We start from the raw sequence: 17,294 nt of genomic DNA on the forward strand, positions 1-17,294 counted from the left end.
CTTGCCTCAGATTCTCATCAGTCCTTGAGATTTTCTGAACCATCCCATAGTTTGCTGGCTGGTTTCCTAGTAACTGGTCTTAAAGAGGTGGTTCACCTTCAAGTTAACGTCTTCTAGTATGTTATACAATAGCTTATTCCAAGCAACTTTATAATTGGCCTTCATTATTTCCTTTTTTTTTATATAGTTTTTTAATTATTTGCCATCTTCTTCTGACTCTTTCCAGCATTTAAATGGGGGTCAATGACCCAATCTAAAAACAAATGCTCTGTAAGGCTACAAATATTTAGGCCCTTTCTTATTCATATTCCAGTCTATTTTTCAATCAATGCATGGTTGCTAGGGCAGTTTGGACCCTAGCAACAAGATTGCTGAAACTGCAAACTGGAGATTTGGCGATTACATTTATTTATTTACCCAGCTTTTATTTTTTACACTGAATAATTCCTTTAAAGGTGAACAACCCCTTTAACAGCATTTGCAGCTCCACCATCTTGCTGGCCTGCAAGGGGAACAGAGTTGCATGAAATTTTTACCACTGTGACGGGAATTATGTATCTTTATACAGGTGAATATTTTCTCTGTGTACCACAATGTGGTATGTTCAAAACAGAACCATTTCAAGAGCAATTGCCACCTGAGGCAGCAGCCATCCTTACAATTTTCCATCTCTTAACCTTAAAGTTATACATCTCTTAAAATTACTAGCCATTTTTTTACCATCCCTGGTAAATTCTGCCTGAGACAAGGCTTTCACCTTGTATGATTTGTATTATTAAATATACAAACTAAAATACCATATTATCTATTACTAGATATTAGAAGTTCCTGTACCATTTTTAATAGTACAGAATAGCTTAAGGCTAAAGTCACATGAGACACTTTTTCATGTGGGTGTCTCTCAGTTAAGTGAAGACTGGAGGCAATCACAAGCATTATTTAGCTCATTATTTAGCAGTCTAAAATAGGCCCACAGAATAGCTTGTGACATACGCCTTTAAGGCACATTTAACGGTGCTATTCACAATGTAACTTCTTATAAAGTGTATTGTGTGTATGTTGCTGCGCTGTCAGGATATGGAAGAGGATGTTGGGATTTTCAAATTTGGTGAGCACTGTGTTGGCCTTGGGGATGCCCCTCTATGCCTACTTACAGAATTCCAGAGGAATAGAATGAAACCAGTGCAGGGAAGCTTCTAATGGGAGACATAAATGAACCTCTGGGGCACCAGCTTAGGTGCAGTGTTTGACAGCAGGAGGATTCCATTTAAGAAAATGTATAATGCATACCCAAGATTTGAATTGCACATACTGGGATATTTTCCAATCATGACATTGTGCTAGTATTCATAGTATACTGCACTTTAGGGTTAACAGTTTTGAGATCTTGGTGTCGGCTCCCTTAGAAAAGTCCACAAATCTGCCAGAGCCTAAAGAAAAATCTCTGAAACAGACATTAGATGAAACACACTGTTTAAAAACACAGAGAAGGAGTGTTCATTCAAAGCAAAGTTTAAACGTGGATAGGGAGTGCTTATACAAATAAATGTAGGCAGATATCACACAGAGAGTCAGCTTATATATAACACAGGCTTTATACTATTATAAATTAAAATGAGTAACACTGAAAATCAGGTGAGAGAGGACAGCTTGTGCCAAGTGACTGCACACAGAGCAATGTTAAACATAAATGTTCTTTTCATTTAAGGAAAAAATCTATGAGTTTTATTATTTTATTATTTTATTTCTAGATACAGTTTCAAACAGCTTTAACAAGTTTCTTTGCCCATTATATCCACAAAAATTCAAATAAATTAATTGTAGAATGACAATTGTACATACGTATTTATAGGGATTACCATTAGCTTTAACAGGAAGGGTACTGTGACATTTCCAGCCATTTTGCAACTTTTCTCAAGAAAAGTCACGGTGGCAAAACCTCCTGTGCAATTAGGCTAAAGTGGAGTTCCTTACAGAAGGAGGAAGAGTCTCACTAAATCCTCTACTGCCTCTGATTAGTCCAGGACACCGCAACAAGACTTCAAAAAAGCCATTCTTTAGTTGCACTGTGGCTATGCAATGCAACTAATTAAATGCAAAAACTATTTGCTTTAAAATAACTGGCAAAATATACTGTAATTATATACACAAGCCTTAGTTATTAACCATAGTAATACAGGTAGCTACTGTTTAAAGAGGCAACTAAACCAGAGGATGAAAGAATACAAAACCACATTTTGTAACATTCCAGTTATTGGGAATTAGATAAATAGATAGATGCTTTTATAGTATACTTCACTACAAACAACCATACTGTATTTCCTGGTCTTCAGGATCAAAAGCTCATTGCTGTGTCCTTTAGTAAAGGAAAAAAATTATTGTAACCAGAGCAGCAGAAAAAACTTACAAGAGCTTAAAGAAGAAACCAATGGGCAAAACGCGTCAGCGGTGACGAAAGTGGAATCAATTCGGACATGTGCAGTAAGGACTGCGGGATGCCACGGACATCTCAGCCCACAGAGGGAGAGATTTTTTTTGGTTTTAAAATTCTTTTTAAAGTGGAACATTATAAGTGCATTATATTTTATTACTAAAGAACCATAACATGTTTCCACATATGCTACTCTTTATTGCCCAAAGGAGGAATGTCGGGAGCAACGATATTATTGATGAGTGAAACATAATCTATGTGTGAGTATAATCAACCACCAGAGATTTCACTACTTGGCGTGTGGGTATCTATCTACTCTAAAATAGCTTTCTCCTTTTATATAAGAAGTGCACTATAATTGATGGTGTATGCGTATGTTTGAAATTCATCACTTGCACTTTAAAGTTAAGTGGGTAACACGGCACTGATAATGTGTATATGCAATTGCACTGAAATGTAAATTTTACAAAGAATGCTACACTATATTTTTTCTTGTTTTTTCCCCATTTTCCTTTTCTTGAGGTGCGATCAGTAACACCTTTTGGAACATTTGTACTTTTGGAGGTTGGAGAGAACCTACACGTTATTGAACTGGGGATCACACTTAGTTTGGGACTGGAGTTGAAAAGGGCTCTTCAAGAGCAAGCAAGGCTAAAACTAAGGAGGCCACTTTCCTAGCTTCTGTGTCCCTTCTATAACCTTGCATATTGCCATCACAAAGTATTGTGCATTATCTGGCCACATCTTTATGACAGCAGTGCACAGGTAATGTGGTGGAGTTCAGTTCAGACACGTTGGCTCACATGCCTACGAAGATTTAACATGTTTACCATATCTTTTGGTCTCTACCTTTTCCATAATGGCATCACAAGCTCATCACAGTAACCCCCTCCCAGTCTCACCCTTTTGAAACCATTAAAAGGGTTTTTCATCTTCTAACTCTTTTTTCAGTTCAGTTGTTTTTAGATAGTTTACTAAAAATAAAGACGTTTTCAATTACTTTCTATTTATTATTTGTGACTTGTGTTTTTCTAATATTGAAGTTGAAAGTTTTTTTCACCTTCTTATGTCTTTCTGAAGTAGCTCGGGGGGGGGGGGGTCACTGACTCTGTAAACTGTTCTAAATGATGCATTAGTTGAAACATTTCTTGTCTTTGGCCCTGCTGAGCAGAATCCCTGAGTTTCATTAAAGGCAGCTTTTATAATTAATACAATAACTCATAATATTCCACAGTTGCTACTGAGAAATGTATCGACTCATGTAGCAAATTGTAACAATTTAGAATTTGGACCTGGACTTTTTTGCCAGGTTTTTTGCGATATTAAGGGATTTTCAACAGAACTGTGGCGGAAAAGCTAGCCTTAGTTGAAGATGATAGAAAAGCATTTTGATTTGTGCATTTTGTGAAATTATGTCAGCTCACCTTGCTGGATTACATTCTGTATTTTTTACATTGGCCAGAACACTGTATACATTTAAGTGGTGGTTGTCACCCCACATTGGGGTGCATGAAGATGACTAAACTGGGAATTTAAAGACTCAATTGAGAAACCACTGGAAGTCCATCAATTTTGTCTTTATGGGAACCATTTGGAGATACATCAGTGGAAACGCCTTGTTCATGTGGTTGGCAATGACTTCAAATGATTTAATCACTCAGGCCTCCGATACAGTTGATTGATTATTAGGGTTTGGAACCAACTGGCATATAGTACCAGTGTCTGCCAGACCAAAGATTAAAATCAACATGGAAAACATGACCTTTCCAGACCAAGTCCATTGTCAGACAATCCAACTTCTTGAACCAAGACTTGATTGGGATAACAGGGAAACTATAGAACACATTTAGGAATTTCAAAGGGCAAACATTAGGATGTTAATTTGAGGGCAAGAAAGTTTGACCTTTTTGTCAGCCTTATATTTTATCCACACCACTGTAGGTCATAACAGTATGCATGTTCTCTATAAGTTGTATATAATATAATGGATGACCCTAACAGCAAGTACTGGTTGAGGCATGCTGTGCAGCCGCAGAGCCAGAGTGTGCCTCTTGGTTTTGTATTAGAGAGATAGAAGCAGAAAACAACAGTTCACCTTAAAGATGATGGACCTTATAAGAAACTGTTGGCTGTCTTCATCTAAACCCATCATTTAATTTTACTTGCCATTTTTAAATGATTACAAGCATGTCATTAAATGTGATGTCATTTATTCAATGTATTTAAATCAATACTGCCATTTATTACACTAGTTGCTAGAATTTACTAGCTATGTTATTGAAGTATAACAGCATGATCCTATTTATGCACTCATGTATGTCAATAGTTTCTTTGAATAACAGTTCAGTGGCTTATATTTATCATATTTTAGACCCCAAGCTTGAAAGGCTCATTTTCTGTTAACAGCTGATAATGTGTCAAGCTAAATAGATTGGCTGCATTCCTTGTGGCTTCTCAGTTGCTGGAGGCTTCAGGTAAGTACTCTGATATTACTGCTTTTGCTGACAGGCAAGAAGTAACATGAGCCCACTTTCCCCTGCGCCCTTCTGGGATTGCATTTAATTGTGCTTTGTGCTCAGTGGTGCCTAGTGGAAAATACCCTATGTGGTGGCTCATTTTATATAATCCCATTAACTGAACTACAACTCCCCCAAGCCCCCAACAGCCTTTTGTTGTCATTGGATTACTGCATTTTTGGTTCCAAAACAACTATTCCTTTATACTGATAGTAAACCATTACCGTTCTCAATTTATTTCCTTTAAAAGCATTAAGGAACAACATTTGTGGTTTAACTCAGACGTAAGGGAGTTAATAGGAAGGAAGAAGAAAGCATTTAACATTGACAAGCCAGAGGGGACAGACCCTAATTTAGGACTTATAAATATTAAAACAAGTGCTGTAAAGCACAATCAAGAAGGTAAAAAAACCTGAAAATATTATTTGCTTTATTTGCATACTGTATATCAGCAGTAAAATGGTGCAGGCTGAAATGCGGGTCTATTAAAACACTGAAAACAAAGCAAATGTGCTTAAAATACTTTTTAGAATCATTGTTACTGGTAGGGGGTGGATAGCTGAGATCCCATATCTAATTTGCACCTTGTAATCATGTGTGCAAGCCTACCCCCACACAATTAAAGAGTGGTTAAAATTAACTTTAAGTATGATGTAAAATATCTTATTTTAGAACACATACCCCCATATGTAATTAAAGCCACTAAGTTTGCCCAGTAGCAGTAACCCATAGAAACCAATAAGATGTTTGCTTTTAAACAGGTGACCTGTAAATTCAACCTGCTGATTGGTTGCTTTGGGTTACTGCTCCTGGACAAACTTAGTGGCATTTATTACATAACCCCCTTTGTATCTGGTCTCTGTTTTCATGACAGCAAAATTTGTATAGGGCACACCAAATTAATTTTAGCCATGGTCATTTTAAACTAAATTCAAATATATTTTTACTTTCTTACTTTAAAATTACCATTCGCTTTGTGTAGTTAAACAATGCAGTGAGTACATACACAATTCTCCCCGGCATTTCAAAGCGATACAGTGGCTATAACTAATGAGTGAACAGCAATACAATACCTATAATTGAAGCAGAATCCACTACTGCGGAGAGGCCCAGTAGGACAGAGGTAGAGCTCCTGGTGAAGGCACAGCAATGAACCATAGCACACTTATTATGCGCATGTATGTAACAAAGGTGTGGTGGATACTCTCTCATTATACATACATGCATCAACATGGCCACCTGAGCTCCCTCCAGATGCGGGTAGCTTAGCACTCATGGGAGTAATTTTAAACTACTATATTCCCCAACCAGACTGTAGGTTCTACTGGATATTCTGCACCTCAGGTAAGGGAAACTATTTTTTAATGGTAGGTGCCCTTTAAGGTCCTGTTAATTTCAGTCCTCTGTCTTTCTTTCTTTTCACATCTTTATATTTTACTCATAGTCGCTTATTAGCTCCTCTCCCATCACTGGCGTCTCCTAATATTCAGTAGCTTTAAAGGAGAAGTAAATCCTAAAAACAAAAATGGTTAGAAATGGCATTTTTTTTTTTTTTTTTATTGAACTTACTGCACCAGTGTAAAAATTCAAAATCTCTAAAACAGCGATGACTGAGGCCCTCAAATCTGTGCACAGGGGTCACCGTCTTGGATTTTGTTAGGAGTGTCAGTGACACACACATGCTCAGTGTGTTTTTGGGCAGATGTTGAAAAGCTTAGCTCAGGGGTCATCGCAAATCATTAACCAGAAAACAAAGTTCTATAATATAGAATATAAATGATTCAGTCTGTATTGTGACATATATATATATATATAATATATATATAATACACAAAAGCCATGAATATCCTGTAAATTATAAATACCTGATAGATATCTGACGGCAGCACAGAGCATGTCCAGTGAATCAGTATAAAAGAAAATGGGGAGCTAGTGGGTCATCTTCAGAGGCATAGATCAGATCTTCACTAGTTGTCTTGGGCTGATACAGACCCCCAAAACATTTCTAAACTGCATTTTTGTTAAACTTTAGTTCTCCTTCAAGACTTAATCTGTATTAAGTATTTACTGCCCAGTCATGTCAACCTTCTTTTAGCAATACCAGTGGCATTGTAATGATATAGCTCAGCCAGTGCCATACAATGTATAATAAACACATTGTTACATTCTTCTTTTAACATTAGGAATGTGGAAAAAAGCTACTATAACAAAATATATCTCCTTGAATACACCCAAGGAATGCTGAATGGTTTTCATTAGTATCAGTTCTGTAAAGTGCCTATGTGTATTATCCTTTGTAAAACATATACGTGTAAAACGATACACACATATTTTGCAAATATAACTACAAATCAATTATATGTATGATAATAATATTGTTTTTAACACAGTACAATGTTTACCCCAGCAGTATATTTTGATTACAAGTGGTAAGTAGGTTTGTCCTCATTTAAACCTTAATCATAATCACTCTATATAAAATATACACAAACACATATACAGTATATGACCAAATCATTCAAGTAAATTGAGCAGCTTAGATTGATTGTTCCATTATTAGCAAACCTGCAGGCATATAAAATTATATAAATTCTGCCAATGCTAAAGACTGGGAGTGGCAACATTATGATGCATTATGATAATTCTTTTTTTATAGATGCGCTCTATTCAAGTCTGTGCTTGTGTTTACATTTTTTGATTGTATGATAATGGAAGAAATGACTTTTCCCACAATCCAAGCTACTTCAGTACTTACCCTATGGTATAAATAGGCCCAGTACACTGGGCCATTGAAAAGTTCACTCCCTCTTTTTTACCTGGAATTTTAAATTTTACAATACCCCATTAAAGTAAGGTTTTTACTTTACCCCAGCAATGTTGCTGCTCCTGGCTCACAACAGATTGAGTGTAGAACTACAGTTTTATTTTTATTTCTATTCAGGCCCTCTAACTTCAATACTGCTATTTAGTATACAAATAGCAGTTGAAATTGCAAGCTCAACAGCTGCAAAACTAATTCTACGAATACTAAAAACTAAGGACCAACTGCAAATTTTCTTAGTATGCCACTGTCTACTCTACATCATACATTTTTTACAGCTAAAACTATGCATTTTGGAAAGGGTAGAAGGGCAATATATATACAAGCAAAATAATGAAAATGTTTCATTTGGAGGAGTTAACTTGAAGGACTTTGGTCTTTTTTCAACCCAACATAACTATGTAACTATATGTACGGACCTGCAGCGCTCAGGGTGCTTGTGCAGGCAATAAAGAGGTAGCCTGTAAAGTTGGCCTATATATTGAAACAAAATAGTGTCCAGCTGCCTTGAAAATAGGTGAGTTCAATGTATATTAATATAAGTTGGTAAATAGTGGTCAGTGTATTGGCCTATATGTACATGTTGTTTAAGACCACTCTATATAAATAATATAAACCGTGTATGTATGTATATTTTTATATATTACATATATAGATACATATAGTGAAACCAAATAATTAAAACAAATTGAGCAGCTTAGATTGATCATTCCATTATTAGCAACCCTGCAGGCATATACATTCTGCCAATGCTAATGGCTGGGTGCGGCAGCATTATGATATGGTACATAAAAATAATGCAAAATGTTGAAATTGGTATATATGCCTCCTGTCCCCCAAACCAGGGTGCACAAACATGTTTGAAAAAATGTGTGGGATATAAACATGTATTATACCGGGTATATCATATTTTTTTATTATTTTATTATATACAGGTATGGGACCTGTTATCCATAATGCTTGGGACCTGGTTTTCCAGATAATAGATCTTTCTGTAATTTGGTTCTTCATACCTTAAGTCTTCTAGAAAATGATCAAGTACAAGGTCCAGTTTTATTATTACAGATAAAAAGGAAATATTGTTTTAAAATTTGGATTACAAGTATGGGACCTGTTATCCGGAATGCTCCGAACCCAGGGGTTTTCCAGATAACTGATCTTTCCGTAATTTGGATCTTTATACCTTAAGTCTACTAGAAAATCATTTAAACATTAAATAAACCCAACAGGTCGGTTTTGCCTCCAATAAATAGGGTTGCCACCTTTTCTCCGAAAGGAATTAAATAAATCCTCCGGTAAAGATTATTTATATCTTAGTTAGAATTAAGTAAAATATACTGTTTTATTATTAAAGAAAAATTATAATTATTTGAGTCTATGGGAGACAGTCTTCTCGTTATTCACAGCTTTCTGGATAACAGGTTTCTGGATAATGGATCCTATACCTGTAGCATGAAATAGGAAGAAATGAACATGTAAGGACAGTATATTGCAATAGTGCTCAGAACAGCACTTTACTAATGTACTTTAATTTTATTTTTGACTTTAGATCCCTGTTAATAAAAAAAGAAGAAACTATGTATGTCATTACGGGTGTATCTAAAACTATAGAGACATAAGCTCCCCTGACAGAAAAGTAAATGTGCTCAATATACTCTTCAGTGTATCGACCACAAGGGCAGGGGATGGAGCCTGGAAGACAAAAAAATCTAAAAATACCTTTGTATTGAAGTCAATCTGAGTCTCTGCCGGTAAAACATTTAGATGCGCCGCACACAGTTGCCACCTCCTGCATTTTCACGTGCTTACGGCTTTCAAAGGTTACTGGTAGAGATTCTGATTGACTTCAATACAAAGGTATTTTCAGACGTCTTGTCATCCCCGCTGGAGGGGGCACAGGCAAACAAAATGTCCAATGTGCTATCACCGTAAAACATTTTTTAAAAGGTTTTTAAGATATGTCTTGTAATTAAGGTTAACCTAACACCACTTAAAAATTCAGGTCAATAGTTCAGACACATTACAAAATTGTGAGACAGATGGTTAATGGCTGTAGAATGGCTGTGAATTGAAATAGAAATAAAGTGCTAATATTCTGCTGAATCCAGAAATAAATCCCAGATTTGGTTCAACCCTATTAGAAACCCTATTCATGTTTTTCCATGCAAGATTTTTTCCCTTTATTCTGTCTAGTTAAAAATAATTTTAGGATATGAATTTAGATCAATGCTAAATGTTGAGCCAAACTGAATCCACACCATTAAAGGCATGTGACTTCACATGCAGCAATTATTTATTCACAGATTATAGAAATTATTTTTTATTTCTGTGGAGGATTCAGTATTTGAATTCTGTGCATCTCTAATTTCCAAAAATGTAAAAGTAGTTCAGTGGTTAGCTCTGCCATGCAGTACTGAAGTCCTGTGTTTGATACCAACCAGGGCACTCTCTTCTCTCTCTTTTGCTCATCCCTATGGCCTCTGATACAATTGACCATAGTGTAATAAGCACCTTAGTTTGCAGATACTTTAAGTCCCTTATATATTGAGAGTCACTTTGCTTTGCATCCATGGGGTAAGGTTGCCTGGTCAGTAAAAATATTTGTTATTAATAGGCATCATTCCTAGAGCAGGGATTGCCAGCCTTTTTTTTTACCTGTGAGCCACATTCAAATGTTAAAAAAAGTTGAAGAGCAACACAAGCATGCAAAAAGTTCGAGGGGGTGCCAAATATGGTCTATAATTGGCTATTGGTAACCTTTATGTGGACTGGCAGCCTACAGGAGGCTCTCTTTGGCAGTACACCTTGTTTTATGGAACCAAAACTTGCCTCCAAGCCAGGAATTTAATAATAAGCACCTTCTTTCCGGCCACCTGGAGCAACATTCAATGGGTTGTTGAGCATCATGTTGCTCATGAACCACTGGATGGGGACCACTGTCCTAGAGAATAGAAATGGGAAGTGGACGGGGTCGGAACTGGGCCTGCAGGACACTGGAAAAAAAACCCCAGTGGGCCCCGGTCTTCATTGGCCCCCGCCAGCCCAGACCTGCTGCCTGATCAGCTGGTCCATCAACAGGTGCCAGTCTGCCTTAAGTGACATGCCCTTACAGGCGGGAGAATGCTAATTTGTGGCAAACAGGAAAAGGAGAAGGAAAGGAACAAGGCAGGATGATACAGCATATTCTGCACTCAGGGCCCGTCTTGCTCCCAGGCCCCATTCAATAGCCACAGGGTCTGCAGTATGCTGTATATATGGCTGAAAATATGCCAGATATTTATCAGGCAGGTTTAAAAATCCCAATGTTCAAGGACTACATTGGAGGCCAATGTGGTCCTCTCCTAATGAGCTTGCATGGCATACTGCCTAACATTTGAAAAATGTAAAGAGGGACAAAAAGATCTGCTGCGCTACCCACGGTGAGATTTTTTGACTATGTATATTTTGTGGTCACACCCCCTTAATACCATGTCATTTTACAAAATTAGGCGTTGTGAAAGTTTGAACACATTTCTGGGGGTTTTAGGGTCATGTTTTATGTGTTATTACAGTTTTGCTAACGAGCGTGAAATTGTGCTTCAAACTGCAACTCTCAGTTCCCCCAAGAGACCTGCTTATTTTAAATAGTTACAGTTGTATCTAATTGCAGGTGCTGAGTATTCTAATCTCTCTACCAAAAAGAAACATTGTATCTATTTTTGGCATTCAGTGCAGGAGGTAAAAAGGTATAAATTTAATATTAATATTTTAATTAGAATTCAGGACTGTCAAAATCGAGACTGTGATGTCAAATTTGGGAGAGTTGGGGGCCATGGCATTTGCCTGTGTTATGATCCAATCATTTTGCCCTGGGCCAACAATAGAATCAGCACAATTTGGTATTGTACCTACAGTAGGTGGCGATATCGGCAAAGATTAGCTCATTTGTCAACGAGTTGGTCATCTTATAGTGGTTGTTCACCTTTCAATTAACTTTTATGGGGTGATTTATCAAAGGTTAAATTTGTGACGTTTGTGAGAAATTTTCTACCTCAAATAAACCCACAACTCGCATGTTTGCTTATTTAAGAAAAAACCCAAAAGTAATCGAGAGGAAAAACTCAAATATCTGGTTTGATAAATCGTGAATAGCTTGAACTGATCGAGTTTTTGAATGTAAACCCCCGAAACAACCCTGAACATCATGAAGGCTAAAAACATCTTCAAATGGTTCAAGGAACCTCTGCCATTGACTTCTACATGATGCTTTTTTCAGTTTCATGGCATAATAAATCTAAAAAAAATTGTTTTGTTTTTTTTCCCAAAAAACGAGTGTTTACTGAATCCACCCTCCAAAAACGTGTATTTTTTGGAAAAACACATCTTGACCTTTGATAAATAATCTGTATGATGCAGAGAGTAATATTCTGAGACAATTGTGGTTTTATAAATTATTTAGCTTTTTTTCAGCAGCTCTTCTGTTTAAAGCAATTTTGTCGCTAGGATCCAAATTACCCTAGCAACCATGCATTGATTTGATTTGGTGCCTGCCCTCCACAGTCTGACAGGGTGTATAGCTTTAGAAACATGCGCACTCTGTCCCTGTCAAATACGGAGGATTCTATTTTCAGTCATACAGGGGTGGCATACTTTAAAACTTCTGGCATATTACTGTGTGCAGCAAAATTACTTTCCCCTCACTACTACTACATTTATTGGTAATCCTAGATAAATGCTCCATATTGCTGCCTATTATATTTTCACGCATTCTGTGTATGCACGAAATCTTCGAGCGACGACAAAAAGACAAAAAGCTGCGCATGCTCACTGCTCAGAAGCAAAGCGCAAGAGAAGTAAAATGGGGCGGTGCTTGAAGCCGGAAGAGGAAGTGGCTGAAGTCCGCTGTACGTCTGAGTCTCCCTGTTAGTAAGGAGATCAGACTGAGTGTAGTGATAGAGGTATGTTGCTTTGGGGACTGTACAGTCATTTGACAGATATTTTAAAAAGGTTTACTTATAATTTAACAGTTGTTCGTGTAGGTTTATTTTTGTATCACATGTTTTGGGCTCTTCCTGCAGTACAGAAGAATTGTTTTGGCTATTTTATACAGGATTAATGTCCTGTGCGTGTAATAACGTAACTTGTTTATTGGACAGCCAGAAGGGGGCAGAAGGAAGCAGAATTCTTTTTTTATTCTTGCTTATTTACCACCTTCAACTGTTTCTTTCCAGCTTTCATATGAAATTGCCTCTCCCATTCATCATCCAGTCTCTCATTGCAACCACTGCCTGGCTGCTAGGGGCATTTGGGCTCTAGCAAACAGCTGCTGAAATTGTAACCTGGAGAGCTGCTCAACAAAATGCTAAATAATTAACAAAACTTAAACTTTAAGACCAATTTAAAATTGCCTAATTAATTTAAATGTGAACTGCTCTTGTGAAGCTGTCCTATATAAGCAGTAGGTCAACTCTTCCAAAGCTAACACTGACCCTGACCTAAAAATGTGGCTATGCCCACTGTTTACAGGACATATTCGAAAGCCCATGGTGATTTTTAGGGATGCACCGAATCCACTATTTTGGAAAGATCATGAAAGATAAAGCAGAATACAGAAACAAATCCTCATTTGCATATGCAAATTAGGGGTGGGTAGGGGGGAAACATTTTTTACATACTTGTTTTGTGACAAAAAGTCACACGATTTCCCTCCCCTCGCAAATTAGGATTTGGTTTGGCCGTGAAGAAGGATTCGGCTGAATCTGAATCCTGCTGAAAAAGGCCGAATCCTGGATTCGGTGCATCCCTAGTGATTTTAAAATAAAGCATCTATTGAAAATGTATTAAACAAAGCTGACAAAATTCATAGACTGCGTCCCATAAAGTGGATGTGGATGTTTTGTGGTCCTGTAATTGCCACAATGAGGCGGACCCTTATATTGCTAGCAGGCCCGGACTGGCAATCTGTGGGTTCTGGCAAATGCCAGAGGGGCTGCTATAAGGTCCCACAGAAAGTCAGTATTTAGTGGGCTAGTTTGAGCTGTTTGGGCCTCTGTGTGGGCTGATTGGGCCTCTGTGAACCTGAAATGCCGGACCTGATTGCTAGCCTGTATGAATGCCATACTTTATGTATGCTTTATAGTACCAGGCTATATGAATAGCACAGCGAGGGAGACCTTTATAGACCAGCCTGGACTCAAGTCAAACTGAGTGAGGGCTTTATATAACCACTGTGTAAAATGTCACATCGAAAGGACTGATTTACAGTATGCTATGAGTCTGTGTGGGTGCGTAAAGAGATGCCTCTTTCTCTGCTAATATTGATCACCCAAATATGGCTGCTGGAGCTACACAGATATTCTTACTTAAAATCAGTACAGTGCTTCCGTACAAGATTTGGAGCTACAGAGCAAGTGTAAGCCATGCGGTTACAAATATTGTCCGGAAGCAGTTTGTATGAGAATCCCATTAATCATAATAAAGTGAATAAAGTACCCCCTCTTGTAAAATATAAGGATATTACAAGTCACCGAGGAGTTTCATGACCATATTTTATACAGGTCACGGAACTCTGAGGTCACTTCTAATATCCTATTTTATTTTGCAACTGGGGGTACTTTATTATAATACACAAGTTTCAGTGAGTCATGTGACAAATGACATCAGAACTCACCGTTTATAAGTGATGACATCAGAACTCACCATTTATAAGGATATAATTTACAAGATATTCATGGCTTTTGTGTATTATATATATTTAATACACAAGAACCATTGATATCCTGTAAATTACATTCTTAGTGATGTCATTCTGCTTGTCTTGCACATAAAATGCAGCATTTCTAGTTAAATTTTTTTAGACTATGCCCATTTAAAGGGAAAATATACTCTCATTGTTTTACATAAGCTCATTACCTTCAACATATTCCACCATTTTGGTGCATTGCCTTTATAGCTGTGCCATAGTTTAGTCATAAATTTAACATTGCTCCAAGGGTTGTTCAAAGTTTGCATATTGTTGTCGTAACCCAACCCTGATTAGTGGATCCCCAGACTTAACTGGTCTCTTAAAATCATGTACCTAAACCTACTACCTATGTTCATACTTTGAAGGTTTACCAGGCGATGTGACTGGCCGCCCTCTTTCAGCAAAGGTCCTCCAATGAATATTAAAGGAAGTGGTTCCCAAGAAGTAGGATTACCACTTGGAGAACACAGTAAAGTGTGTGTGGTTATTTACTGTTTCAGAAATTTCTGGAACTGTAGCAGGCTTTTTTTTTATGAATCCAATTAAATGCATGAATCACATAAAAAGTATGAAAATAAAGTCTGATAATCTCTGTATTAATGTGGAAGCTTATTTATTTATTTTTTTTTTTTTTGAATGATCAAACCTTGCTCCGCAGCTTTAACTGATGAAATGGATAATATGTAATACAGAAAGAACAGCCATAATAAACAAGAATAGCAGCAGTAATCTAGCCCTATTTAGATAACCTGGTTGCTGGGGTCACTGACCATATCTACAGAATTTTTGATTGCAAACTAGTGATAGATGAGGCAGTTCATTAAAATAAAGTTCCTCTGTTTTTAATTCCTTTTAGGGCTCGGGGCCACTTGTTGAACTAGAAGTCCCATGCCTTGTATGCTTCAGCCCCTTATTCACAGACTAGCCTGTCCACATGCGTGGTGTCTCATTCAAAAAATAGTAGATGTTTTTGCATGTATTTAATCTGTGGCTGTGTTTTCTCTTTGTTTTACAGTATGGAGAAAGTAGTAGTGAGTTATGGAGATGCCCTCCTAAGGTCTTCAGATGTTGTCCTCCTTGATCCACCCCACTGGCTGAATGACAACATCATTGGATTTACCTTTGAATTTCTTGCTTCTTCTTTGCCTCCTTTGCAAGCTCGGCAAGTCTCATTCCTCAGCCCTGAAGTGAGTCAGTTTATAAAGTGTTGTGGAAATGAAGCCCCAGATTTCCTGGAACCATTAGACCTGCCCAGCAAAGAACTTGTTCTGATACCTGTCAATGATAATACAGGCCCTGAGGCTGGAGGAACCCACTGGAGCCTTCTTGCTTATATTCAACGTCAGTCTGTCTTTCTGCATTATGACTCTGCCCCTGGAACCAATGCACCACATGCCAGACTCATGGCCAAGAACCTGGGTTTACTTTTGGGAGGAAACCAAAATTACAGAGAAGAAGATGCCCCTGTCCAACACAACAGCTATGATTGTGGCATGTATGTGGTGTGTGTGGCAGAAGCACTAAGTGAACAGCATCTGCATAGCCATGATAGTACAATCCTGCGCAATATCACACCCCAGTTTGTTACTCAAAAGAGAGTAAAGTGGAAAGAAATTATAAGAGGACTAAGCTGTAAATCACTCAGTCGAAATATGCATTGAGTACTAGGTCCTTTCCAGAAACACTGAGAATTGTGGAAAAGATTGGGGCAATACTGTTTTTTTAATTATGTGCCATCTAGGAACAGAAGCCTACCATCTTAGATGAGATCCTCCTCTCAGTGAGTTTTGACAGCAGCTTGAGACTCTCAAGTCCACACATTTCTAATAAAAAAAAGTTTGTGAATTTGGTACTACTCTAGTGTCATCCTGTAAATGTAACTTTATGAATTCATGTTTACAAATAAAATATGGGGCATGGGAATGTTATCCGGAAAACTGATCTTTCTGTAATTTGGATCTTCATACCTAAGTCTATTAGAAAATACTTGAAACATTTATTAAACCCAATAGGCTGGTTTTGCTTCCAATAAGGATTAATTATATCTCGGTTTGGATGAAGTACAAGGTACTGTTTTATTATTATAGAGACAAAGGAAATCATTTTTAAAAATTTGGATAAAATGGAGTCTGAGAGATGGCTAACCAGTAATTCGGAGCTTTCTGGATAATGGGTTTCCACATAACAGATCCCATATTTGTATTTTAATTTCCCCTGTAGTGCCCCTAAACCCCTTTGTATTTTAGCAGTTATTCTTCTGGAAAGAAGGCCAAACTTCCAGTAATGGAGTTTTTTTTTTGCCATTAAAAATGTGTTGGTCTTTTGGCAAACATTTTTCCCAAGAAATGCACCATGCAAGGAGGTGCCAGCCTATCAACAGGGCAGTCGTTTTGACTGTTATGGGGGGTTTACATTGAAGTGGTATGGTGGCTTGGCATCATAGATTTATAACTAGTAAAAACAAACCCAGGTAAAAAGCTATGAAAACTATTTTACTGAGTTGCAGAACTTTTAGAAGAACACGTTTATGAATGTTTTTTTTAATGATGTGCATTCCGGCCCGTGACCCATGACATTCACATAGGATTTCCAGGTTGCAAGTGGGTTCAGGTTGAGTTCTCCCTTCCACCTTTACCACCTGCAACTTTACTCTGCCTCTGGCAGACTCCATTTATATTCGTGTGCCTGCCCCACAGCCTTCATGATGTCAGAGATGGGGGCAGGTTGGATGCGGGTCTATAAATGCAGGTAGAAAAAATCTAATTATAATTTGATACTAGCGTTTTAAGGACCTTTCCAAAG

At 37.5% G+C, this 17,294-nt stretch overlaps 1 protein-coding gene across 1 annotated transcript; it reads left to right on the forward strand.

The window, feature by feature from the left end:
• Positions 1–12,593: 12,593 nt before the first annotated feature.
• senp8.L (SUMO peptidase family member, NEDD8 specific L homeolog) lies at positions 12,594–16,420 on the forward strand (the record flags this gene model as incomplete). Its single annotated transcript, NM_001096518.1, is given in 2 exon segments — positions 12,594–12,705; positions 15,508–16,420. A coding segment is annotated over 1 exon segment (645 nt). The 3' UTR covers positions 16,154–16,420.
• Between the last annotated feature and the right edge of the window lie 874 nt (positions 16,421–17,294).

Source organism: Xenopus laevis, chromosome 3L (assembly GCF_017654675.1).
Source record: "Xenopus laevis strain J_2021 chromosome 3L, Xenopus_laevis_v10.1, whole genome shotgun sequence".
Classification (NCBI taxonomy): Eukaryota; Metazoa; Chordata; class Amphibia; order Anura; family Pipidae; genus Xenopus; species Xenopus laevis.